Source organism: Gavia stellata, chromosome 30, assembly GCF_030936135.1.
Source record: "Gavia stellata isolate bGavSte3 chromosome 30, bGavSte3.hap2, whole genome shotgun sequence".
NCBI lineage: Eukaryota > Metazoa > Chordata > Aves > Gaviiformes > Gaviidae > Gavia > Gavia stellata.
In genome coordinates, this window is record NC_082623.1 from 7,260,691 (window position 1) to 7,285,820 (window position 25,130).

The 25,130-nt window shown below is 45.6% G+C and overlaps 1 protein-coding gene across 2 annotated transcripts in view; it reads left to right on the plus strand.

Moving 5' to 3' along the window:
* Positions 1–859: 859 nt before the first annotated feature.
* MAGI3 (membrane associated guanylate kinase, WW and PDZ domain containing 3) overlaps positions 860–25,130 on the plus strand; it is a 72,678-nt gene continuing 48,407 nt past the window's right edge. For both annotated transcript variants that reach the window (XM_059831173.1, XM_059831174.1), the window contains exon 1: positions 860–1,181. In XM_059831173.1, coding sequence (XP_059687156.1) covers positions 860–1,181 — 322 coding nt within the window. The remainder of the gene's footprint in view (positions 1,182–25,130) is intronic.

A 25,130-nucleotide genomic window follows, 5' to 3' on the forward strand; every position in this document is an offset into this window, starting at 1 on the left:
GGGCCCTGACTGAGGGGGGCCCTGACTGAGGGGGCTCTGACTGAGGGGGGCCCTGACTGAGGGAGTCCCTGACTGAGGGGGGCCCTGACTGAGGGGGCTCTGACTGAGGGAGTCCCTGACTGAGGGAGTCCCTGACTGAGGGGGGCCCTGACTGAGGGGGCTCTGACTGAGGGAGTCCCTGACTGAGGGAGTCCCTGACTGAGGGAGTCCCTGACTGAGGGGGGCCCTGACTGAGGGGGCTCTGACTGAGGGAGTCCCTGACTGAGGGAGTCCCTGACTGAGGGAGTCCCTGACTGAGGGGGCTCTGACTGAGGGAGTCTCTGACTGAGGGGGGCCCTGACTGAGGGGGGCCCTGACTGAGGGGGCTCTGACTGAGGGGGGCCCTGACGGAGGGGGGCCCTGACGGAGGGGGTTCTGACTGAGGGGGGCTCCTGGCTGAGGGGCTGTTCCTGGCCGAAGGGGCCACGCCCTGCCCGCAGCACGGCCCCGGGGGGGACCAGGTGCCCAGCACGGCCCGGGGCGGACGAGGCCCGTCCCGGCCGCAGCGCTGGAACTCGGGGCCGGCCGCCGTGGTGCCCGTGACGGCACAAGCCCCGCCCCGGGGGGCCGGCGCCGCGGCGGCCGGGGGGGCGTGGCCAGCGCGGCCAACAGGGGGCGGCGGGGGCGTGGCCGGGGGACGGGGGCGCGCGGCGGGGGCGTGGCCGGGTGGCCGCGGGCGCGCGCGGCGGGGCGGGGCGGGGCGGGGCGCGGCGGGGCCGGGCGGGCGGGGCGCCGCCGCGGCGGGGCGGCAGTCGGGCGGCAGCCGCGGCCGGGGTGGGAGCGGCGGCGCGGGGCGGGCAGCGGCGCCCCGTGGTGCGGCATGTCCAAGACGCTGCGGAAGAAGCGGCACTGGCTGAGCAAGGTGCAGGAGTGCGTGGTGTCCTGGGGCGGCCCGGCGGGCCCCGACCCCGACCTCCTGCGCGGCGGCGCCGAGCGCGGCGAGTTCCCCTACCTGGCGGGCCGCCTGCCGCCGGGCGGCGAGGGCGCGCCGGGCCCCGCGCTGCTCTCGGGCAAGGCGCCGGCGCCGGGCGACGTGCTGCTGGAGGTGAACGGCACCCCCGTCAGCGGCCTCACGCACCGCGACACGCTGGCCGTCGTCCGGCACTTCAGGGAGCCCGTCCGCCTCAAGACCGTGCGCCCAGGTGAGCCGCCCGCCGCAGGCCGCGCCGGACCCGCGGCCCGCCCCGCCGCTGCCCGCGCCGCCGCCGAGCCGGCCGCGGGTAGGCCCAGCCGCGCCGGCGCCCTGCGGGGCGGCGGGAGGGCCGCCCGGCGGCGGCGGGGCCCGGGGCGCGGGGGGCGGGCGCCGGGCTGGGAAAGTTTCCTCGGGTCCGGGCGGGCGCCTCCGCCGAACGGGGCGACCGGCGCGGGGGGGGGGCGGCCGCGCTGCCGCGTGGGGCGGCGCGGGGCCCCGGAGACCCGCCCCGGCCCCGGGGCGGCGCTGGCGGGCGGCGCTCGCTTCCCCGGCCCGTTGGGGGCCGCGGGCCGCTGGCTCGGTCCCGCCGCCGGTGCCGCGGCCCGTCCCGGGGGCCTGGCCCGGGGGCGCCGCTGTCCCGGCGGGGCGAGGGCCCGGCCCCCGGCGCTGCCGCCCGCTCTGCCTCTGCGCCCGCCGTGCCGGGCGGCCGCGCAGCCCGGGGGCGAGGGGGCTGCTCGGTGTCGCGCCGCTGTGAGCCGGCTGTTCTGTGGGGGTGACGCCCGTGCGGGGCCCGGCGGAGCGGGCGGCGGTGGCCTCACGGGGCTGGGCGGAGGTTTCGGGTGGCTCCGGGGGGTCGGTCGCTGGCAGCTGGGCAGCGGCTGTCCCGTGAGCCCGGGGCCCGCAGCTGGAAGAAACGGCGCGTCGGGTCCTTCGTGGCATTCGTGCGATCCGCGGCTTGGAGCCGCGGGGAGGGCGGGTGTTAAACGGGGAGGGCGGGAGCGCGGCTTGCGAGAACGGCAGGTGGGAAACCGGCAGTACATCGCGGAGGCGGAGACAAACAGCGAGAACAAACTCTGGGTTCTCTTTTTCCATGGATTTGGATTAATTTTGAGTATACTTCAATTAACTAATGATATCGGGTCATTGTGCTAAAATCCCCTTTATCAACACGCGTGTCAAGTGTCAGGTTAATGCTGAGTAGTGGCACCTGCAGTCACATGAGGTAACGATCCACAGCGTAAGGAGCTTCAGATTTGCCGCTTTCCTGGTCAGACAATCCAGGTGTGAGCCCAATGCGTTATAAAGAAATTGTCTCTAGTAAAACCATCATTCTCTGAATCCCAACTGATACCAGTATCTCCATGACTGAAGTCTGTAATATTTCTTATACGGCTTCTTTGTTTAACACTTGTGCTTCTTTCATAACTGCTGGGTTGCCATTTGACTTCAGGTAATACATATTTTAAATCAGATTTTCCTCCTTTGACCACTAATGAAAAGTCGTCTTCTATATAGAGCCTGCGGAGTTAGTCCTGATGCATATCACCTGTTAAACAAACTAAAAACCAAAACAAAACCAAACCCACACCTTAAAAGCATCTGCAGAAGCCTGGGAGGCTTTGAAGGATGTCTTTCTTTCCAAAATTGAAAATCCTATCTGAATGGAAAAAACAGAAAAGAAGAAACAGCCGCAAGTTAAATGCAAAATAAGACGATTAAAAAAATTGAGGGACAAATTGTTTAAGAGAGAAAACAGTAATAAATTTCTTTCTTTTAGAAGAGAGAGCTTGTGGAAGATGAAACTATAGTTAGAAGATCGAAGGAATTTCTTGTGTTTACTATGGAGAAAAATGGGAGTATTCCTGTGCTGGGACTTTCCATAACAGAGAGGTGTCTCCACCTGTCAAGTTAAAACTGGCAGAAAAGACTTAGAAGGAATTGATACGATGAATAGCAGAATATGGCCAGAGCCGGGTGATGTTCATTAGGAGTTCCGAATATGAAGTACTAAACAGCAGTGTGTTGCCTGTTCCTTAAATCATCGGTGGTGTAGAGGAGGTAGGAGGTAGGGGGTATGGTGCTGCTGGGAGAGAGCCTGGAGGATCAACAGGACTGACTTCTGATTCCAACAAGTTGGTTAAAAATGTAGTTAAGAATGAAACTATGGGGCATGTGAGTAAATAACACCTAATGAGGAGAGTGGGTTGCATTTTAGAAGAAAGTCTTGTTAGTTTTTGAAGGTTTACCAGTTGGTTTAATCAAATCCAAGTATTTTGGTGCAGTGGATTTTCAAATAGAGTTTCAGCAAGGTATCAACAGACTTTGAAGAAGGCTCCCGCCGCCTGAGTGTTGTGTGGCAGCGTAGCTGCCGAAAGGTAAGAGCAGAATTCTCCTGTGGGTTAGTTACTGGTTAAAATACAGGAACGGTTTTCTCAACAGAAGGAAACTACTGCTGGAGTCTTGCAAAAACCTGTGCTGTTTAGCATAGTCATCCAGAGCTTGTAAACTGAACGCTGGATTGACTTGTAAAAAGAGAACTAGCGTTTTTATGCTGATTTTATATAACTTTTGGAACAAATCAAACTGAAGCTTCAGATCCAGCAATTTTTCCCATACTGGAACGTATTGCAAGCTTTATTTACCACATCAGATGATTTTTGCAGTAATTCTCTGTGTTAGACTTAGTGTCCTTAAATACAGTATTTTAAAGCATACTGGTTTTCTTGGTTGTTTTTTTGCAAGATTGCCACAGTAGGGCTCAGTGGCAGTGTTCCAGTTAGGGTATACGTAATTAGGAAAGTTGTTGACAAGGCGTTCTCTCTGAAGACCTGTGACTTTGGATTTGGCTTCCCTTCCACCCCTTGTGATCCAGAGCAGTCCCGACTTGCTGACCTTTGGAAGACAGCCGGGAAGATGCATGGGGTTGTGCGGGGGGTGGCGGTGAAGGGAGCGAGGGCTGGGGAGCTGGTGGTCTGTGGTGCCCTCATAATGTGTCTGAATCCTCCGAGACCAGTAACTGTGTTACCGGTTTTTAAGGTCCCGATTTCCGTGTTCTTCTCCGGTCAAAACTGCTCGCTCTCCAGTGAACTGTCGTGTTGAAAGGCATGGAGTGCTTCTGCAGCAGGCCTTCGTGTGCCCCATGCTCTTCAGATTTGAGTGCTATTGGGACAGAAGTCTGAGGGGATCCAACCTCAGGGGTCTTTACCACGACAGTGAGGAATTTGTTGCCTTGTCTCTGAATTTTAGGGTGTGTATAAGGCCTTGATGCTCAAGGTCTGCCTCCGCATTTTAGGAGGGCAACTTTGGTGTTTAAGAGCTGGCTCTGTCTTCCAGGTGAAGTCTGTGCAGGTGTCCCAATGGCCTTGAACAGCATGTTGGACTGGACTGCTTTATTTCAAATAGTGATGTAGCCCTTCATTAAAGGCAGCAACAGCTTTAGTTGACAGCAGTAAAATCCGTCTGTGATACTTAGAGCAAGCTCATAGAAAATTTAAAATGGAAATTTCAAGATGCTGTTTAGTCTTGTTTGGTAAGACACTTGAAAGATATGAATGTTAATTTGAACGCCATCTGTTAACTGCACATCACAAATGATGGACCATTTTGTTGATGAAGAAATTTGTCCTTCCCTGTCTTGCTCTGTCCTTACTTGCTGAGGAGGGAGAACAAGACCGGTGTGCCACGGCTGGGGATGAGAGTTGTCGGTGCCGCAGCCGTGCCCCAGTCGAGGTCTGGCTCAGGTGCGTGCAGGCTAGCTGGAAAATCTTCGGTTCTGGTATCAGTGGGGGCCGACGTAGCAAAGTCTGCGGAAGGCTGGTCTCAAGCTCTGTGCCGGTATACCTGGACTGATGCTGGGATCTGAGTTGTCTAAATAAAAGTTAGATAACCCTTCATTCTAGTTGATGTTTGAGATTAGAACCATACCTCTATTTCTGTGTAACTCATTGTCATCTTGGTCAGATGAGGAAAACGGCAGTACAGAGTAATCAGGCTTTTTGTGCAGTGTGGTATTTGTATGTACATGCACGCATGCTAATGTAGGCCGGCTCATCATAATGAGTGCATTTGTATTTTAGCCACACTTGGTAAGTGCTGGTTTCGAGCTAATCGCCTGCTTACATGCATCCAAACGATGGCTGCCGTGTGGCTCGAGGACCTTCCCTGTCCAGTGTTACTCGGATTAGTACATTAGCCTTGTAACTAGCTGGCACTGCTGCAGGTTCTTCTATTTCCATTAAGGAAAAACTAAAGCATTTTGCTTTAGTCGAATCCATTGTCTTTGAGTGCTAAGTTCATCCTCTAAAGGTACCTACTAGTTGCATATGGCATTCAGATTTAGCCAGAAAGATGTCTGTATGAGCAGGCAAGCCTGCTTGCTAAAATACTCATCAATATAACTTTGAATGCCTTCTTTCATCATAGCAGCATGGTAGCCAAAATACATCAAAACTAGGTTGCAGACTTAAAGTAACAAAAATTACTGATTATCTGCAAGCTCCTCTTTCTGCAGCCTGAGTTGCCAGATACTACGTAGGAAGGAATGTGTTTTCCTTCCAAACTAAGGAGCTTTGGTGAATACAGCTACTCTGTGGCAATTATTATGGTTTCATGGCCACTATAACTAGCGTCTGGGAAGAAATGGCAGAGTCTTCTAGTTCTTCCACTTGAGAAACGCTTCCAGAGCACATAGTTGTGTCCCTTGGTTATTGAGAGAATGTATATTGGCTCCATTGCATCAAAACTGATCTTTAATTAAAAAAATGCCACAAGATTTAAAATTATTAAAAGTGCCCTTCAGACTAAATTATTTTAATAGTTTCAGTGCTCCTGAGACTGTTAAACCTTGATTTCCAATGTATTTGTTTCATAGCTGAATTTCACAGCTTTCGCAGTCGCGGCTGGAGTTCTTCCTCCGACTGGGGCACTTACCCGTTATCTCCAGTCTGGACGGCCTGGCCTGCAGTAAGGTGTCAGTTTGTGCTTTGATGTCTGTTTTCCCAGCTGGGGCACGTGGAGGGCTTCCCAGCTCATACTCGCAGAACTCATGGTGTTTTTGTGTTTTTTCAGTTATTCATGCTGTTTACAATACATACATTATGCCCCAGTCCAAAGCTGATGCATGTTGCTGCTTTGTGTGTGCTCAACCATAGTCTGCAGCCTTTTGACGTGACATCTCTACTTCAGATCTATTGCTTTATTTGAATTACGATGCGTTAGTACGGAGAATGAGGTGATGGACAGGGGCTTGTAGTACTCTGAAGTTCCCAGTACCAAACCAATTTTTTTCGAGTCAATATCTTTCCCTAAATCTTGTAATGCTCTTGGGACTTGAGGATCTTGAAGCTAGCAAGGCCTTATCTTGCCAAAATGCTCTCCTGATCAAAATCTATTACCAGCTTACCAGAAGACATCTTATTGCTGGATGCACGTTCTCACGTGACTGTAAAATTGCATGGTGATCGATCCCTAATGCCTCTGTTACCAGCAGGAGTTAATGGAAATGTTCCGAAGTCGGCTTGTGCACGGGGGTCCCTTCTCTGAAGCAGGGTGAATGAAAGCGGTGATGACAAGTACAGTGACTCAGATCAGGATCCAGCACTTGAGACATAATACTCGAAGCTGAGTACATAAGATTCATTTACATTTTCTCTTGTGCTTGAGGTAGCTACAAAGCCTCCGTGTGGGGGTAAACATTTGCATGTTTGGCAATTAAGGCAGAGAGGAGGGCATGCCGCACTCCGAGGCTGTTTTCGCAAAATCAGATGAATTCTAAATGTGCCGTGTTAAAACGGAGATCAGAGTACACACTAGGATAATTTTGCCTCTCGGAGGAAAGGCATTACCCTAATTCTGTGTTTCTCTGGAAGCTGGCAGTAGGCCAGCTCGGTGATTAAACAGACTAATGTGTTACTCCGCTAGTCTGAGGAGTTGAGGCAGCCAGCTCAGGTCCCGCAGTTCTTGATGCGCGTTGGGTGGGGGGCTGCTGGATGCTGGTGCAGCAAGCTGCCCTCCCTGCTTGAGAGTGCATGGGGAACTGATCCACCGTGATGCAAAAGGAGGAAAGGTTGGTTCATTTTACCACACCAAGAAAAGCCTGAAACATACAGGGTTGCTGTAATGAGTGTGTAGGGTATCCCAGTTTCATGAAACTGGGCAGAAGACGGATGTGCAGTCTTGAAAAAGAAAACAGAACAAGAAATGCTTTTTGCTGGGGACTGTCATTTCTCTAAAGCATTGGCAGTAGCAATGGTGTGTGCTGAAGCGGTTTGAGAGAGCCACCTCACACAGAAGCTGTTAGCTTGCATCTCAGATGTGTGGATGCAGAGGGCTCTCAAGCGCTTGCCAGGGGATGGGTTTTAGTACGTGCGTGTAACTTACAATCTTGTTTCTCATATTCATCTTTATATAAACATATTATTCTTGGCATAGAACATTTTGCCTTTCCCTTTCACATACTCCTTTGTTTAAATTTTACTGCGATGAGTACTGTGTTAATGATTTCACCATAAATGTGCTCTAATTATTCTGTTCTTTCTCGGTGTGTTAGTTTCAAGTGATAACGAGGCCTCGTGTGGCTTTTGCTACTGTGCTGCTTAACACCATGGTTTTAATTTGTACTTTTTTGTTCCCTTCAGGAGAGCCATTCTCTTCCCTGTACTGTTGCTTGATGTCTCTCAGGAGAGACCCAGTAGAATAGCGCAGAGTAAGGCCAGCGTTGACCTGGAGCTGGTGGCAGAGCGGGTGGTGCAGTCGGTGTTGTTCTCCAAACCTGCCTTCTCTGTGTCCGTGTCCCCTGCTTTAGGGGAATGAGATTTTCACTAGGACTGAATGATCAAGTGCTTTTATTCCCATTATGCCTGGAGGGAAATTTTCTCATTCAGGTAGACAGTTTTGATTGATATTCTTGCATATATGTTTATGTAGCCTTTCTATTTAAAAAAAAAAAAAGCTTAGGTTTACATGCTAGCATAGAACTTGTTTAAAATCCTTTAAACTGTAATTTTGCCATTACTCCACAATGGCAGGAGGCTTTCTCTTCTTTGTGAATGAAGCCAAGAATGAAATAAACGTGAACCTTTACTGGAAGCCATGATTTCAACAGCAGATTTCGTCTTCATAAATTTTGTCTAGGTATTGCTCTTGAATTTTTGGCTGACTTGAATGAAATGCTAGTCAGTTGTAGAAAATGGCTGTTTTTATCGCTCTCAGAAAATACAATTTCCTTAATTTTTTAAAGAATTTTCATTTTGCTTTTATAAAACAAAGACTTTAAAACTCAGTTGTCTTTTTAGAAAACTCCTGCAGTAAACAAGCTGTGCTTGTATAACTTGCTATGCATCGTGCTCCTTTAGTATTGAAACATCTGCTTCAAGATATTTTTCAGCTGATAATTCTTAAAAAAAAAAGATAATCTTAAACTATAAGGAGGATTGTGCATTCAAATTGACAGCTGAAAAAACTACTCCTTTTGATTGTTGCTCTGTTTTAAGGTCTTTGAATTCATTCTTCTGGTTCTTGTTTTTAATTCATGATGCTTCCTTTTAAGAAATACCATGTTGCATTCATGGGGTATTAGTTAAATCACATCTTGTTCCTAGAACGGGAACAATTTTCTTCTTCAAAGCAATAGTATTCTTGAGAGTACTAGATTTTGATGAAGAAAAATATGAGCTCTTTGTATTTGAGAGTAAATTCCTTATTTAGTTCTGCTGAACAGAAGGTGAGGGGAAAATGCAGTAGGAAGATTGCAGACTTGTATTGATCTGTTACACCATCATCGAAACCAGAATCTTAAGTAATTCATCTTCTCAGTTGCTAATTGGTATTTGAATCTGTTAAATTAATCTTTTTCGGGCCCTCAGCGGGTGACAGCAGGAACGGGAGCTGCTCCCAGGTGACATACCAGCAGTAGCTGAATACGGTGGGCTGACTTCCAAGCTAATCTGTTTTAAAAGCAAGAGCATATACTTCTGGTGAAAAGGGGAGTATCCTGGGAAGGCTGTTTGTTTGTCAGTGTGGTATCAAGGAGACAGTAAAGGCACTAATGGAGAAAAGGGGATTGCCACTATGGGTGCAGCAGGTCGAGGGATGCTGGGGCTTATGTTAATTTTTCCATACTGGCTGCTAAAACCTATGTACAGGCTGTCCCTTAGTGCTGCTGTTTTAAGATGCAGATACGGGTGGTTGCACATAGCCGTGTTCTGTGATTAGTTTACGTGTAGCTTTCAATATGAAATACAATCATAGCAATCTTTTGTTCAAGCTTATGTCACTGTGCTTTTTTTGTCATACGCAAATGCCACGTGTTAAAGTCATGATCTTATGTGGAAATGTAATTTCATTTGCAAAGCACACCAAGGTTGTTAGACATAACTCTGGGCTTTCTCTGACAGTGAGCTTTTAAAGCGTGTTTTGATAGCTACCTTTAAAAATGCTTGCTTAAAGCTACTTTTCAGTATGTATGCTACTCAAGCCTGTAATTTTTCATGAATTGTTGGTTGCTCTCAGTTGAATGTAACTTCTTCAAATTGAAAATCACTAGTGTGTTGTCCTGTGTCACTCTTCACATGCTGAATAGTAGTCTAGTTTGCATAGCTTGATCCATTGTAAATTATTTTCCTGAGACATGAGTAAAAAGTTAATTCCTTTAAGCTCTGGATTGCCATATGTCTTCAGTTACCTGTATGAAAAATGTAAAGCTTGAATTCTAGCTCTGTCAGATCATGGTACACTTGAATATTGATTCTTACTGTGTTCTACTTCAGTGCTGTTTCATTACTGACTTTTGGTAATAAATACAATCAGACTAACAGCTGGTGTCTTATGAATATGGATTGTAGATTGTATATAAACATCAGAAGTATTCTGGTTTCTGGTGTCTAGAAATGCAGTACTTCTATCTGCATGATAATGAAGTATTCTTTCAAAAAGGTGGTGAGGGTAATCAACGAGGTTAATGTGATTGTGTGAATTATCTGTTACTAAAGTTGTCTCTTCTTAAATCCACTGCATTTGGAAATAGAGAACATGCATTCTTACAGATCCAGACTAGTATTGCCCTAACATGAGAACCTAACCCAAATCTGACTACAAGAATAGTTGCATTGCACTTGTGCAGAAGCGGGTTTGTTTGGTGAGGCTGGGGCCATCCAGGACCATCTCTGGCACTGGGTGTTGAGAAGAAGCTGGCAGCATCACCTTGTCTCTGCTGTGGTGTCGGTGCCTGAGCCAACACCTGCGGGGCAGGTTGGATCCATCCGGGAACGTGGGAGCTGCAAGTCACAAGCTGGTGTTGCCGACTTCTGCAAATGAGATTAGGGAGTAGTTTGAGGATGATTGCTCGCCTTATCTCAAAGAGACAGAAGTAGAGAAGATGCAAAGAAAGAGATCACCAGCCTGGAAAAACTCTTGTGCAATGCAACAGAGAAAGGTGGAATTACAACACAAAGGAAGTAAGTCTGAGGAATGGGAATATGCGATAACGGTACAAAAGAGCAAGGTTAGGAGTTTGTTGCTCCTTCTCTCACAGCACAAGTAGGAGACGTAACCCACAGCAGATAATCCCTGATAGCCGGAAATGCGTCTTCAGGCGTGTAGGGTGTCAGGGGCTGTCCCTGGAGTCGGGTTCAGCAAGGTTCAGTAATTGTTTGAACTTTGCCTTGTAATGCTTACTATTCTAGTGACTTGCACATGCTAATTAATAACTGTGTGTGGGAAGGCACAGATGTTCAGGTTTTTTCTAATTTTGTCCCAGTATACCTTCAAACTGAAGACATGGGAAGGCTTCCCTCATGTGCTGGATGTTATTTACAACTTTTCTTTTTGTCGGCCAAGTGGGAGCTGTAGGAGCCTGTGGAGGCTCCGCGCCTACAGACGCCTCTGCCAGGGTGAGGCTCGTCCCCTCCAGGTGCACCCAGCTGAGATGGGAGCGTGTCTGCTCTGGACTGTGTAAATGTCATAGGGGGACTACAGAAATTTCCATCAAGTGCCCAGAAACCCATACAGCTCTGAATGTTCATATACCGCTGGATGTCACCTGGGCTTCTTGGGAAGTGGGGACATGGCAATCCTCCCATCCTTCCTTTGTCGGACTATAAATATACATATATATACACTTGTGTATCTGTTCGGGGCTGAAGAGCGTGGCAGTCTGAGATGGGGTGTGAGGACAAGCTCTGCACAGACGCCTTTGAAAGAGTTCCCCCGTTGCAGCGGAGGGCCCGTGGCCACCTCGCAGCTGCCACAGCCGCTGGGCACCCGTGGCTGGTGTGCGGGCTGTGCGCCCGGGGAAGGCTGTGCCCTGTGGGCAGGTGGCCTGGTCGGCCGACTCTGGCCCAGTGGAGCCTGAAATGTTTGCATTGCAGGGTGCGTTGGTCGCTTCTCGGCTGTAGCGTGCCTCCCAGCTGTGCGGGTGAGACATTCAACACAGGTGCAGCAAGCTGTCCCGCTGGGCATGGCCACCCGACCGCGCCCTCGCACGCGCTGTGTCCAGCGCCGTGTGCTGCAGGGCTGCTGCCGTGGCACGGGATGGCTGCCCGAGGGCTGCTGCAAATAATGCGACAGAGGAGGTAACTGCAGATACGAGAGACAACCTGGGCGTTTCCAGCATTGATTTAAGTAGTTTATTAACAATGGGAAATAAAGAATTGGAAAGTGGAAATAAAAACTTTTTTTAAAGAAATCACTTTTCTTAAACAGTCATTCAAGCACCTGGAAGGTGTGAATTGGGGTGATGTTTACTCCATCTTGGATTCTTGGCTTGCAGATTTACAGCCTTCAGTAGCTGTCTGCAGACTGTTACAGGTTTACATAAAAACACCTTCAGAAGTTTTCAACTCAGGATGTGTCATACACTAAACATCATAGTCATTTACAAGAAAAACCAAGCTCCCTTCCTTGCCCACCCCCCTAAAAACCCACGCCCATTTTTAGGCCTGGCCATTAGACGTTTCCCTTCTTTGTAGTGCAAATAGGAATAAAGGTCTCGTGTCTTAAAAATGAAAATGGATGGTGGGTATGTTCCAGTGTTGTTTACCTCCTGGTAACCAAGTACAGTTTGAGGTATACATCATCGGCCAGCTTCTCTGAGCTATGAAGAACACCGAAGGCCATTTTGAATTTTAAAAATACATGTCGGGAGATCTGTGCAGTCATCTGCCAGAAATTGCTGTGGAAAAACAACCATTGATGGTTGGTGGCTTAGCCTGTATAGCAAGCTTTGAATGTAGAGAATATAAAGGAATGCATTTAGTGCCGAGTTTCTACTGAAATGCCCCTGCTGCCTTTGCCAGAGGTTTTTTTGATAAAACGTTTGGGGAGAAATTAATTTCCCTTGGACTAGGATTGTTTCACAGTTGTATTGTGAGAGCAATTTAGTGTTCGCTATTATGTTTTGGGATTCAAGTTGTTTCTTCTATTAAGGACCGTTTTAGCATGCAGGCGAGGCGATGGCACGCAATTTGGGAGCCTTTTTTCCAGGACTCATCTGTTTGCCCTTCGAAAGGGTTCGTCAGCTCTTGCGTGCTCTGTGGGCAAAATGGGGTGTGCTGGTATGGGGGAAAGGGGGAAGGCCGTGACCGGCCCTGGGCTTTGCCTCTGGGAGTCAGTGATTGCCGATTTCTTCTGGAGTCCTCTCTGGCCATGGCATCAGGCCATCTTCTTGGATCCTCCTTCCCCTCGGCTTGGAGAAGGTGCAGGTCTGTCAAGGTGCGCTTTTGCAGCTTGCTGCTGGGTCAGCAGGAACGCGAGCGCTGAGCTTCGATGCGGCAAAGCTGCGTTGCCACTGTGGTGGGGTAAGGAGCAGCTGTGGGTGCCCCCCAGGTCCTGCTCGGTGCCGACGGTGAGTGCTGGCAGGTCTGGAGTGCTGGTGGAGAGCTATCTCAGCGGATCCCCGACCGAGGTGGGAGCGGTGCGCGTACGCACCGGTTTTGTGCTTGGCTAGAAGAAACATGTTTAAAAAAAATCTCCTTTCATGTTGATGAAAGAACAGACGAGAGAAAAAATTCCATCTGAAGTGGCTGCTTAATTACTGTTTGATACAGTGATGTAGTTTATCAAATTAAGTTGTTAGTGGAAATAATGTTAGAGTAGAAAGCGTTTTTTGCTCTAGAGCAGTAACTTTCAACTTGTTTGTCTGAATTTTCCAGTGTACTGAATTTTCCATCAAGTCTTGTGTGGCGAAGTTAAGCCCGTTTTTAATCCGTCTGCTTTTCTTAAATGTTTCATCAACACCGTGGGAGTCATTCAGGGCGCCTCAGTCTTCAACGGCCGCAAGCTGAGACCCACTGCTGCAGGGTGTTTAACAGAGCGGTGCAGCCTCTGGTGACTGACCAAAAAGGTTCCTAGAAAGAAATTTAAAAATATGGCCTAAGGCATTTGGATCTGCAGTTGAGTAGGTCCTGGAGTATCTGCAAATACCTCTTTCTTAACTCATGAAGTCAGGTGGCTGGGTGAATCCAAATAGTTGAACCAGTTTTAATTCTTGCTATCCTAAGGAAAAATTTATCTGATTCGGTGTTAAGCTTAAAGAAATTATTCTTGTACGTCATTGAAAATAACATTCCTGTGGTGGTTAAGACTGGTAGTAAAAGTTATAAAGAAATAGACAAAGCAACTGATGCACGACTTAGTGCTTCTGTTTTGCGTGATGTTTTTAACAAAGTTCACTTAAGGAAATGAAGTATATATACTCTTTAGATGACTAGGTGGTTCGCTGTCTAATTTAGTAAAGAAAGCCTCTTTAAAAAGTGTTGTATCTCTTAAGTAGTTGTTGTAGTTGTAGTCAATCTTTCAGAAAAGTAATGCGCGTAGTGTCTTGGACATGCATTTTGGATTCTGAAAAAAGCAGCACATAGCAGGGGAGCGGTGCCCGGTGTAAAACGGAGTGAGTCTGGGTAGGAAAGTCACTCTCTTCAAACCAAACCGAAACAAAAAGCAGAAGTGCCTGTCTTGGTAGAAGTTTTCCTTTTCCCTGCAAGACTTTTTGCAAGATCACACCAGAAGTATAACTGAAGTAGAAAGAGGGCTGGTTTATTCTGTTTGGCACATTTCTTACGTTTGCACAGGTGGTGGCCTACCAGCTGTATCCTGCAGCTGAACGAGGAGAGGCATGTATGTAAGTCATTTCTTCTTTGCCTGATGTTACAAAAAAGCAAAACATAAAACCATTGACAAGTAATTTGAGCTCAGTGTAAGTCAACATGCTGATGAAGTATTTCCCTCCTGCCCTAAGTGACTTGTATGAAAAAGCGAGGGACATAGGTGGATTTTTAAATAATTTTGACACAGTTTTTGCTCAAGTAGACAACAAGAACAGCCAAACCCCAAACTGCTTAAGCCGGCCTCCCCTCTTTAAGATTTCATTGCCAGTATATGCGACTTTGTTTGGTTATATGCCAAGTTTACTGTGACCTTCTTGCAATGGACAGAAGCAGAGTTTGCTTGTGCTACTCATTAAATGCAAGAGGATTAACATCCAGTTTATTTCCTCTAAAACCACAGAACTATCAGGAAATAACTAAGCCCTAAAGTTTTAGGTTTGTAGAAATGATTTCCTCCTAATGCATGTACTTGGGGGGAAATTTCAGAATCCTGTTATGTAAGAGAGGCAGAGCCCTACATTAATCCCAGAGAGTGATGTTTAATGGCTTGTTTTGTCCTTTATTGGTCTAAAGAATTTCTCAGAAATCAGCTGACCAAAAGTGCCAGGGAAGTATTTTTACCTCTGTTGCTGAAACTATTACTGCTCAGTAATTTCACTAATCTTCTTTGCAGTGAGATTAGATTGTAAATGCTTTGGTACAGGGAGACCTTGTTTGTAAAACTGCTTAGTACTGTGGGTGCCATCGAGTGGAAGTACCAATAAGTAATTAAATATGGTGTTCCATTGCTGAGCAATATTCTGAAATATTTATTGCCTTGGCTTTGCGTCAAGTTGACAGTGTGTCTTTGGAAGATAATGTCTGTAATGTGAACTTTAACGCATTGTGTTTGGTATATACAAAAAATGCTAATAACATAAGTTTGAAGACAAAATTGCTGTGGTTTTATTTCATATTGAGAGTTGGCCCCTATTGTATAAAAGTTGTGTATGAATAAATAAAAATTGTTGTCCATTATTCTAGATCTCTGACATCTTCAGGTGCCACTCATGCACGTACTTTTTAAATGGCTTATTATAGAAGCATTACTGTGCCATATTTATGAATAAAATATTTTCAAGATGTATTCACAGATAGATAAGGTATGAAATGTAGGTGGGTATATGCAGCTGGTGGTTAAACTATACAGAATAGCTGAGGTAACGGCTAACTGGCTTATGCTGTGTCCTCTTATGAATTTTGAAAAAGACAAATAGTTACATCCTTGACAGACCTATGTACTACTATTAAACTCTGTTTTGTGGCTTATTTACAGGCAACAGGGAAACTATTTTATTCAATGCAATGAAGTATTGCTCATGTCGTGGAATTATGAACTACAGCAACTTGCCTCTAAATTGCCAGCTTTCCTATCTGCCCTACTTACTCAATATAAAAAAACCTAATCCTGTGGATTTTATTTTCCTCTCTGTAGGACAGCAGTGAGTAATTACTTTTCTCTGGTGAAGGTAGAGATGCTGGAAAAGTTTAATTAATGCCCATTAGGAGATGCTGCTAGTACTTAAATGAATTCATTAGGGCAGGGTGCTTATTGTGCATCAAAATAGCAAATAATTGCAGTGGACTGAATGTTGTTTACGCTGTACTGCGTATTACATCTTTTTGTTCTGCTCTGTTCTGCAAAATATTTCAGGATATGTGGGTCTTCCTTAGCTGGGGACATCTTCTCTAACCCCTATGTAAAGTGTGCGAATTCAGAATGAGGTTTGGGTTTAGAGCATAAATCTCTAAATCTCCTGCTGCTTTGTCACTGCAGAATTGAGTAACGTAAGGGGAGAAAGGTACATTTGTCTGCTCAGCCATAAGGTACTGCACTGCAAATACTTCACTGTCACTTAGTTTTGCTGGCTGAATAGCCTTGTAATATCAATCTTCCATATTAATCTTCCTACCTTAGTAAATAACTTGCAGAAGGCAATGAGAGTGTGGGGACTGCTTGTCTCCTGCCTCAGGGCTCTCCGGTGTACGAACAGGAGTGCAGGTAATCCAGATGGGTAAAGAAGAACGTCACCCCCCTGTAAGCTCACGTGCAAATGCAGGCGCCGTTTTGGGTGCCGTTCAGAGAGACTTGTCTCAGGTGGGGGCTGAAGTTGAAGGGAATTTCCGAGGCAGATCAGAGAGCGGGTGAGATGCCCCGTGGTCACAGCTCGGATGGCGTTTGGTGCCTGCCCGTTGGTGGGTGTTGGCGAGTCCTTGTCAGGGTCTGCCCTGGCTTCAGTGGAACGTTCAACTTGTGGTTTAAACCTGGAGTTACAAATACTTGTAAATCACGGGTATTTGTATTGTTGAAACGATGTTCTCAGCATGTTTTTTAAACGTAAGCATAGATAAGTGATTTGCACAGTTCTTAATTTAAAGCTGTTTTCCTGTAATGAGCTGTCTGCCATCAGAACTGTTAGTTGCTTTTTGAAGAAGCATTGGAAGTGTTTGTGCTATTCAAACGGTTCCTTATCCCAAATACTGAGAACTGGAACTCTCTGGAGACTGGAGAACACTGTGCTGTGATTTGCATAAATTCAATAAACTTTGGCCATGCAACAGTCTGATTTTAGCACAAATTCCGTAACAAAAAACGGCAAGGCCGGTGTGTCTGTTAGGAGGCAGGAGGGTATTGGCTTTCTCCGGCCTTTGCAGAGGCAGGGAACATGGAATGAACGCGAAAATGGCTTTGTGGATGGGCTACTCTTCAAACTGTGGTGCTGAACACTGCTTGAAACGGAATTATTTTCATCAGGCTGCGGCGGTTGTTCTGGGGGCAGCGGTGGCCCCGGGGACGGGATCCTGGGCTCTTTGTTAACCTTTTTGTCGGCCTGTATTTGTACACAAGTGCGTGTAGGATTTCCCCAGGAAAATTTTAAAGTATTCGGAAACTACCAACTGTTCTCTGCTTTTCTCTCGGTTAAAAGTCTACTAAAAATAGGATATTCTTCCATTCAGGCATCAAACTGTGATACGTAATGTGAAGTGTCATGCCGCAGGAATAGTAAAAGGGTTTTTACCTGAGGAAGTTCTTTTTGTGGACTGTTTTTTCTTACACAGGGTGAAATGCAGCAAAGAGAAGAAGGACTTAAATCAATTTCTGCTTTGTTGAATCACCTTTGTGGGGCATAAAACTTGTTGTTCTGAAATCCTTATTTTTATTGCCTCTTGGCAAATATATCTGGGTTTGGTTTTTTTTTTCCTACTTTAACTATGTTCTTAAGAGGTCTGTTGCTTTTCCTGGTATGTATGGTTGCAGAGATGTTGGGTATTAAGGAAATGGCAAAGAAAAACACCACCTCTCATGTGTTCAAAAAAAACCCCAGTTCTTGACAGAACTTTCTATCTCATCTAAAGAATTTGAAATTGGGATGCGAGAACTGGGCCCTTTCCTCAGGCTGCTTGCAGTGATCTGGAAAGATTGAGTGTTCGTTGTTACCTGGAAGTACAAGTTTTAAATGCAAAGTGTGAGGCTTTTCTTATATTTAACAAATATGTGGAGATAAAAATAAAATCTGCTTTTTGAAGTAAGAATGTGCATCTGATTTAAATGCAGGAAATTCGAGTGATGCCTGCGGACTTAGCTGGACCTCAGTGCTACTGCAAACACTGCAAAATAAATTTAGAAGCAGAGGATATTTGAAATTTCGCTCTTTAAATTTTTTCTTAGCCTGCATCTTGGACATGCGTTGTTTTTTTTATAGTGACAAATTATGCAGTCACCCCTTTCCAGTAATACTCCTCCCAGCACAGAAACCCTCCCGCTCCACACAGCGCACGGGGTGCTGAGCTTTCCGAGCAGATACTGATGTGCTTCGTACCAAACACGCACAGCATTGGTTTCACCTGATTGCTCCGACAGTGCCTTCAGGAAAGCCCTGTTAGTGTCTTAATAAGAATTTAAACCGGCAGGTAAAGACAAGCTAATCTCTGTTTCATCACATTATTTGAACAGCAAGATGCCTGGTTTCTTTTCTTTGCTGTTTCTGTGTAGCTGCCAATGGGGACTGAACGGTGAATTTTGGAATTTAAATGGTTTTGTTTAGTAACAATCAAGTGCTAGCTATGTAATTGCTACCTGATTCTGACTCAATATGACGAGTAAAATTAGGAAGGATCTTGACTACATTCCAGTCACAGTTTTGTGAGACGATTAATATTGTTAGGGCAGGTACCTGCTGTCAGATTTGCTTGGTGTAATTCTTATGATTATAGGTGCGGGGTAGTTTTTCATCATCTAGCTGTATGTTTTATTGTATTGGTAAGTTGATGTATACTTGTATTCAGACGAAAAAGGTAACCTTTTAAAACTCTGACCTTCAGGTTCATATGTGTGTCCTGGGAGCAAGGAGAAAGGAAGCATTTTAATAAGAAGTATCTACTGTGGGTGACAGAAATATCTTCTCTGTGAAATGCTGCGCTCTGGCGATAGTAAAGCATTTCAGAGAGATTACTGCAGAAGCTATACAGTCAGACAAGGATGACAGAAAAGGGAATGATGCAATAAATACAGGAAAAAACTACTGCGCTGTCAGTTTGGGTTTTCCTGTTGGGGTGTACATCCATAGCTGCCTTCTGATTGATTGTGAATTGAGAACAGAAATTAGATTTGGCTTTGCCTTCAAAGCTGTCTTTTTATTTGAAGTGCTTTCTTATGAGAATTCCATTTCTGTGTCAGTCTTGAATTTAGTGAGCTTTTTAAGCAGATATAAATGAGTCCAGCCTTTGGAGACAGCTGCATAAAGACGATGACTGGCAAGCTTCCCGAGCCGAATGCACCGCAATCCAAGAGCTAAGCGCTCCGAATGCAAAACTTTTATTGTTGTAACTGGATGACCCTGTCTGTCTCATAGTCTGTACAAACATTATTTTACTTATATCATCTACCTTGTGCCGAACTTTCGGGGGCAAAAATTAAACTGAAATCAACTGGTGAAAGTTAATCACTGAATCTAATAGATTATCATCCACACAGTTGTTGTAGACATCTGCCAGAGAGCAGTTATTTTCTGCCCTGTTCTTTAGGCTTTGATTCTTGTTAGCTGCCGATACGTCTATTTTGTGGCTATTCATTGTACATAGAGAAGGGAGGGTAGGTGGCTTGGAAGCTGAGCCCAAGTGAAGCAATACGTGCCATTTTGTACCTGACTGCAGCCATGGCCCATGAGGACCTTCTAAAATCAGATTAGGTTTTTAAGTGTGCTTGTACATGGCTTACATAGACTCATTTTTATGTTGGAAAGCACAAAGTGAAAATGAAAACAGCAGTTGTCTGGCTGTGAAGCTGCTGTCCTTGCTTTTCCTCTCTGCTTCAACTAGTTCTAGGTTATAGCATGTTTTATAGTAGCAGAATAAGTTTGTTCTGAAGCTAAAAATAATTGGAAATACAGCTATTGTGTTCCCCATGCAGAACGACCTCTCCACAGGTGAACAAATGCTAACGCGTGCCAGCTAGGACTTAATCTGCTGCAGAATTGCCCTGGGATCTGTGCTTAGAAGTTCACATAGGTAGTGATGAAAGAGAGAGTTTTGTTTAATGTTCAGTAAGTTCTGGTTATGAAAACCAGATTTATTGTTTTAATGAGTAGGTTATTTGCCCTTTTTTAATCTGCCAATCTCAAATACAGATGTTCTGAAAACTTTATAGCGGAAGCATTTCTTGAAAGAAGATTGTCTTGTAAAAACTCTTTCTTTGGAAATTTTATGGGGTGGTGTGTTTTTTTTTTTTTTTTAGCTTCTCTTGATAATATTTAGCAGATAAAAGCACAGAGGAGAGACAGCAAATCGGTCTTTTCGAAGCTGCTGAGGGCACTGTGTGTCAGGTCCCGGTGGCTGAGGGAACGAGGTGGCTTTGGCCATACGATGGGCAACTGTCTGACTCTGTGGTCAGTCATCAGGAGGTGCTTTGGTAAGTGTTGGAGAAGCAATTGTCAGAATACTCTACGAAATGCAACTTCCCGCTGCCCAGTTCCACATGAGGCTGCTCTTCTGCGTAGCCGTTCGGGTGCAGTCGGGTGCTGCTGGCAGGGCGGGTGGCCAGGGCTCATCTCCTCAGGAGAGGCGCTGAGCTGGGCTTTGGACCAGGCTGCTCTGAAACGTGAAACTGGTTGGGAGACCAGGTCTTGCAGAATGGGTGATTCCAGGACTGTGTGTTATTGCCATTATGTCCTCCTTCTAAGTTGCAGTAATCTTTAATAAATGACTTGCAATGAGGAAATCAGAATGTCTCTTACCTGTTTCATGTCTGCTTTAGGTAGGCTTTCCATTCTGTGAGAGGCGTGGGTTCGTTAGTAATCTGAAGGTTTATGTATTAATAGTCGTTAGTTACTAAACTCATTTACCAGCTTCTTTTTCCACATACTGACATACTCTGTTGAGACGGATTTCTTACAAACTACTGATAGATAAGAAAAAGAAGAAATGCTGAGAAGCAGATGTTGCATGACCAAGTACCCAGCTGTGTACTAACAAAATGAATCTCATGGTGATTAGTTAACAATTCCTTGGCAGTCAGAAGCATATGTAAAACAGTAAACACAGCATGGGGAAATAATAATAATAATAATTTTTTTTTAAAAAAGCAGCATTTTCTGAGCTTAAAACATTGGCAACATGCGTTCAACCATCTGTGTTGCTGAAGAGCTGACTGTGTTGTGGGTAAGTCATACCAAGGTCAGTTGAAATGACTCAGAAGTCCTTAACCCTTCATTGGTAAAATATAACATTTCTGTTTTCTAGGCATGGGGTGCATCGTAATTTGAATGACATGAGAGCCACAGCAGGGATATCTGAACATAAACTGTCAATAAAGGAAAATAATCGTTAGTGCTGTGGAGTTCTTACCTCCTGTTATGTGAACATGTTTAGCCAACAGCAGCAAAGCACAGGAACTGACAAAAAAAAAGACGGATAGCCATTTAAAATTAACTTTAAGGTTAACTCCGTTACTGGAATGGAGTTGCCATTGTTGTATCTATGGGTGAGTGTGTGCAAAGGAGGAGGATAAAGATCTTTAGGACCTTCTGGCTATATAATTTAGAGCTGTGGCTGCAGTTACAACAGTCTGCCCTCTGGAATAATTCTCTTCTGCAATGCCTTTTCTTTTTTCCCCTCATTAGAGAAATAAAGGAGTATGTGCTAGGCTGTGAATGCCGTCATCCTTCCCTTTTTACCCCCTTCAATGCCCTTCTTGCCTCCACTGTCCAACAAGATAGCACGGCCCTGCTTTTCTGACGAGTTATTCATCACAGGTTGTAACAGTTTGAAGAGTAAATTTGGAGACAGCACGTTCGCTGTGAACACTGTTTTTTAGCACGTGGGTATAAGGGGGATTTATTAGATCAAAGATGTATTTACAAAATAAAGAATTAACATTCAGATTCCTGCCCTGGCGGTGCAGCTGGTTTTAGACGTGTTTTCATGCAGGCGGACGATGGGAAGGTGCACTGGATTGTCAAGTTAAATGCTGAAATTGATCCGTGCGTTCCCAGGGTGGCTTTGTGAACTGGACACGGCTGCAGCGTGCGCACAGCCCTGCCGGAGGTTCCCACGGGTGGGTTTACATTGGATCAGACTCGGTGCATAAAGGTGTGAGGGATTCCTGAAAGGGAAGAGTTGTTGGCTTGGGGGTTGGTTAGTTGGGTTTGGTTTTGACTTGCTCACTGGCTGTTGTTTCTGAAAAAAGCTGCTTCCATGGTTGAACTGGTTCAGTCCTTGTTTACACATGCTGGATACCATTAGGACAGTGCAGGAGCTGACATAAGGAATAAAAACATTGTATTTTCTGCAAGACGTTGGAAACGCTTGTCTGATAATGTAACAACAAGTGTAAGGTTTTTAACTTTTATAATTTTATTTGGTTTTGTCCTGTGCCTATAATCTGCGTAAGGCATAAACCTTTCTACCAAGACACATTTTCCGTACTGGGTTTAGCAGCCTCTCCTGCCTCCCAGCATTTTTATTCCTACACAGCTGTAGGAAGGTACCTGTTCCTGTAATAATATTATTTCCATTTAGCAACTTTGTGATGACTGATATGGTTAGACCATGGTCTTTGCTTCCGACCCATTACAGGTCTCGCTCCACATACACCCTTTAAATTGCAAAGGCTGCTTCATTTCCTTACCTGTTCACAATATTGCACTTCCTTTTGTGTTTCCTTGTGTGTCTGTGTTGCTCATCCAGCAGCAGCTCAGTGTCTGTGGGGACGCGTAGCTGGTGGATTGGAAAAGTCCTTTTGCCAGGATGCGGTTCCTCCCTGGTGCCAGCATTGCCTCTTGCGGTGAACCAGGTTGCGGTGCTGGCTGGAGCCCTGCGGCCCCCCGGAGAGTCTGGGTGATGGCTGAGCCTCAGCACGGCTCTTGACTAACCTGTGTGTTTGCCTCTGTTTTCCTCTTTCTTTACCACTTGCTATTAAACTAAATCAGTACAGTAAATACTGAAATAATTCTCAGTTCAAGTGTTGCAATGTGGATGCAAACGTACACAGTGCAACTGAATCTTTTTAAATTTTTTGCTGCTACTAGTGTTGCCCTAGAGAGAAAATAATATCTATTTAGGTTATAATAATTGTACTTTTTGGTAAAAATAAAAATTGGCCATTTTTGTAGTAATCTAACAGAGTTAAGCTTTGCTCTTAGAATGTGTCTGGTTTTGTGATTTTTGTGTGTGCTTAATCTGTAGGATAGGAATTGTTCAACTGTTGGATTTACTAAATCACTTTCAGTTCACCCATGTTTTCTTCTGAGTCCTCCAGGGTCCGAACGCTTTTATTTATGGAACATATTAGAGTGGGGACAATAATGAAGCAAATTTTTTAGTAAATTGGAAGTCTTCAATATCTATATCCTCCTGGAAATTCAAAGCTACTGCATTGTTTTGCATCAGCATAGTGGTTCCTACTTTATGTTGCAAATTCTCTGCCTGCATGACCACAAAAATAAATTACGAACAATCAGTTAGGACAGGAGATGCAATCAGTTAAAGCCTAATGAAGCTTATACTTCAGAGCAGACTCATCTGCTAAAATATTACATTGGCTGAATCGCTGCTGCAAATGTGTGGTTTCATAATTGCGTTTCAAGTTAGGTTGATAATACACTCTCTTAACTTGATGATGCCTCGTTAAAGCCAATCTGCCCTCGGTCAGCGCACGTTTGTCGTGCAGACCTGCTCTCAAGGAGCGGGAAGGTTGAGGAGCCCATCTCCGCATCGGAAGCCTGTTTGGATGAGGTGCGCCTGAACCTCTTCTAGCTCCCAACCTGCCGTGCTACTGGAGCGGGTCGAGTGCATTCAGTCGACTGGCACCCGCGTTGGCAGACATGGGTAACAACTAGCTGAAAGTTTAAAAACTTACTCGAACCTAGTGCTGAACACCAGGCAGTAGCTGTCGGGTCCCTGGAACTCAGGAGCGAGCTCGGGCAGGTGGGTGCTCGCCGCACTGCTCGCAGCAGTTTCGGACCCCAAGTACCTGTTTTACCTTGCTCCTCCTGGAGCGTAAGTAACAAGAAGGAATATGTCAGCCTCGGCTGCCCAAATTTGTTAGAAATTCAAATTAATGTGCCAAACCGTGGAGGTGAGCACACCCTTGCTTCTGACTGTTCTTCTGTACTTTCAGTGGTGATGACTTACACCACTCCCACGACTTGCTTTGGAGCTCGTGACTCGGCACCTTGGATGCAGTTGTGCCCAGTTAACTGCTCTGACCTGCCTTGCTGCGGAGCTGGGTTTCTGCGGTGAAGATTTGCGACGGGATGCGCTAGGATTGCCTGGGTAATTTCAGTTCTTGCTTGTACTTTGTTAGGAAGCAACTGAATCCCAAAGACTGAGCAGTTCTTCGCTGGCATCTAGCTCTTCACACTTGCTCTCCTCAGAGAAAGCACTATTTCATATTTAATTGAAAATCCTGGGTGCCATAACTGAAAATAAATCTTATTAAATGAATAGTGATGAAATAATAGGATATGCTTTCCAAGGGAAAAGACAAATTCCTTTCATTTTTAATATTACATGATGATTAACTTAAGGAAAGAACATTTCCCTGTGTTATGTGATTACTTCAACAACAACAACATGCTGTTAAAATCACAAACACAAGCTTCCCTGCAAAATTATAACAAAATTGTGGTTCATTGAGTGAGACCAGTGAGATTCATGGGTGTAACATAAATGTGTGCTCGGTCTGCCTGAACAAGGTAGGAGCGTGCTCATGTGTCCTGATGCGCTTTGCTGGTAGCTGACTCCTCTTCTGTAGGTAGCTGGGACGAGTCTCCTGGCTCTTTTTTTTTTTTTTTTACTTTTCACGTGTAGATGTAGTGCCAAATAAATGATGGAAAAGATGCTTGACCGGTATTTTCATACAGGTAAAGGTGAGAATTACCTTATTTTCTAAATTGGAAGGTTTTTAAAGTATTTTGAACAATGTTGGTAGGTCTTGAATTATTTTTTCTTACTTTTAGCTTACTGTATAGTAACGCTGTGAGTGGGGTACATGTACTGTAAAACTGCACAGTGGATGTTCAGTACCTTCTTGGAGGCGTTCTGGGGAAATTTTTAAATCTTGTAAGATTCCTTACGGGTATAAGTTAACCACAATTGATACTAAATGCTGTTTTGTAGGTTGTGTTTTGAGAGAAAGTCTTTTTTGTATTTTATTTTGATGAAAATGGTGTGACTTAGGCAAACTAGAAGTTGCAGTGCTGTTTATACCAGCACTTTAAAATGTCAGCGTTGGTACTTTTCTGTAACAAGCTTGCTGCTGAGAAACGTATTGAAAAATCTGAAGAACATAAACCTGTTTCCTACCAGCCATGTTGTGCAAAGAGGGTATCTGTGAGAAACGCTCCGCAGCCTTCGCGCTCGCTGCAGCCCGTGCGTGGTTCCCACGGGCGCTGCCCTGGGCTGTCTGCAGGGACTTCTCCGTTTCTTAGCGGAGCGCTGCGCTGCACGCCGGTGTGCCCCCGATCCTTAGCTGCTGTAGCAGACTCAATAAAGTGTCTCTTGATGCAGAACTGCCGTGTGAACTCTGTATGCATCAGGCA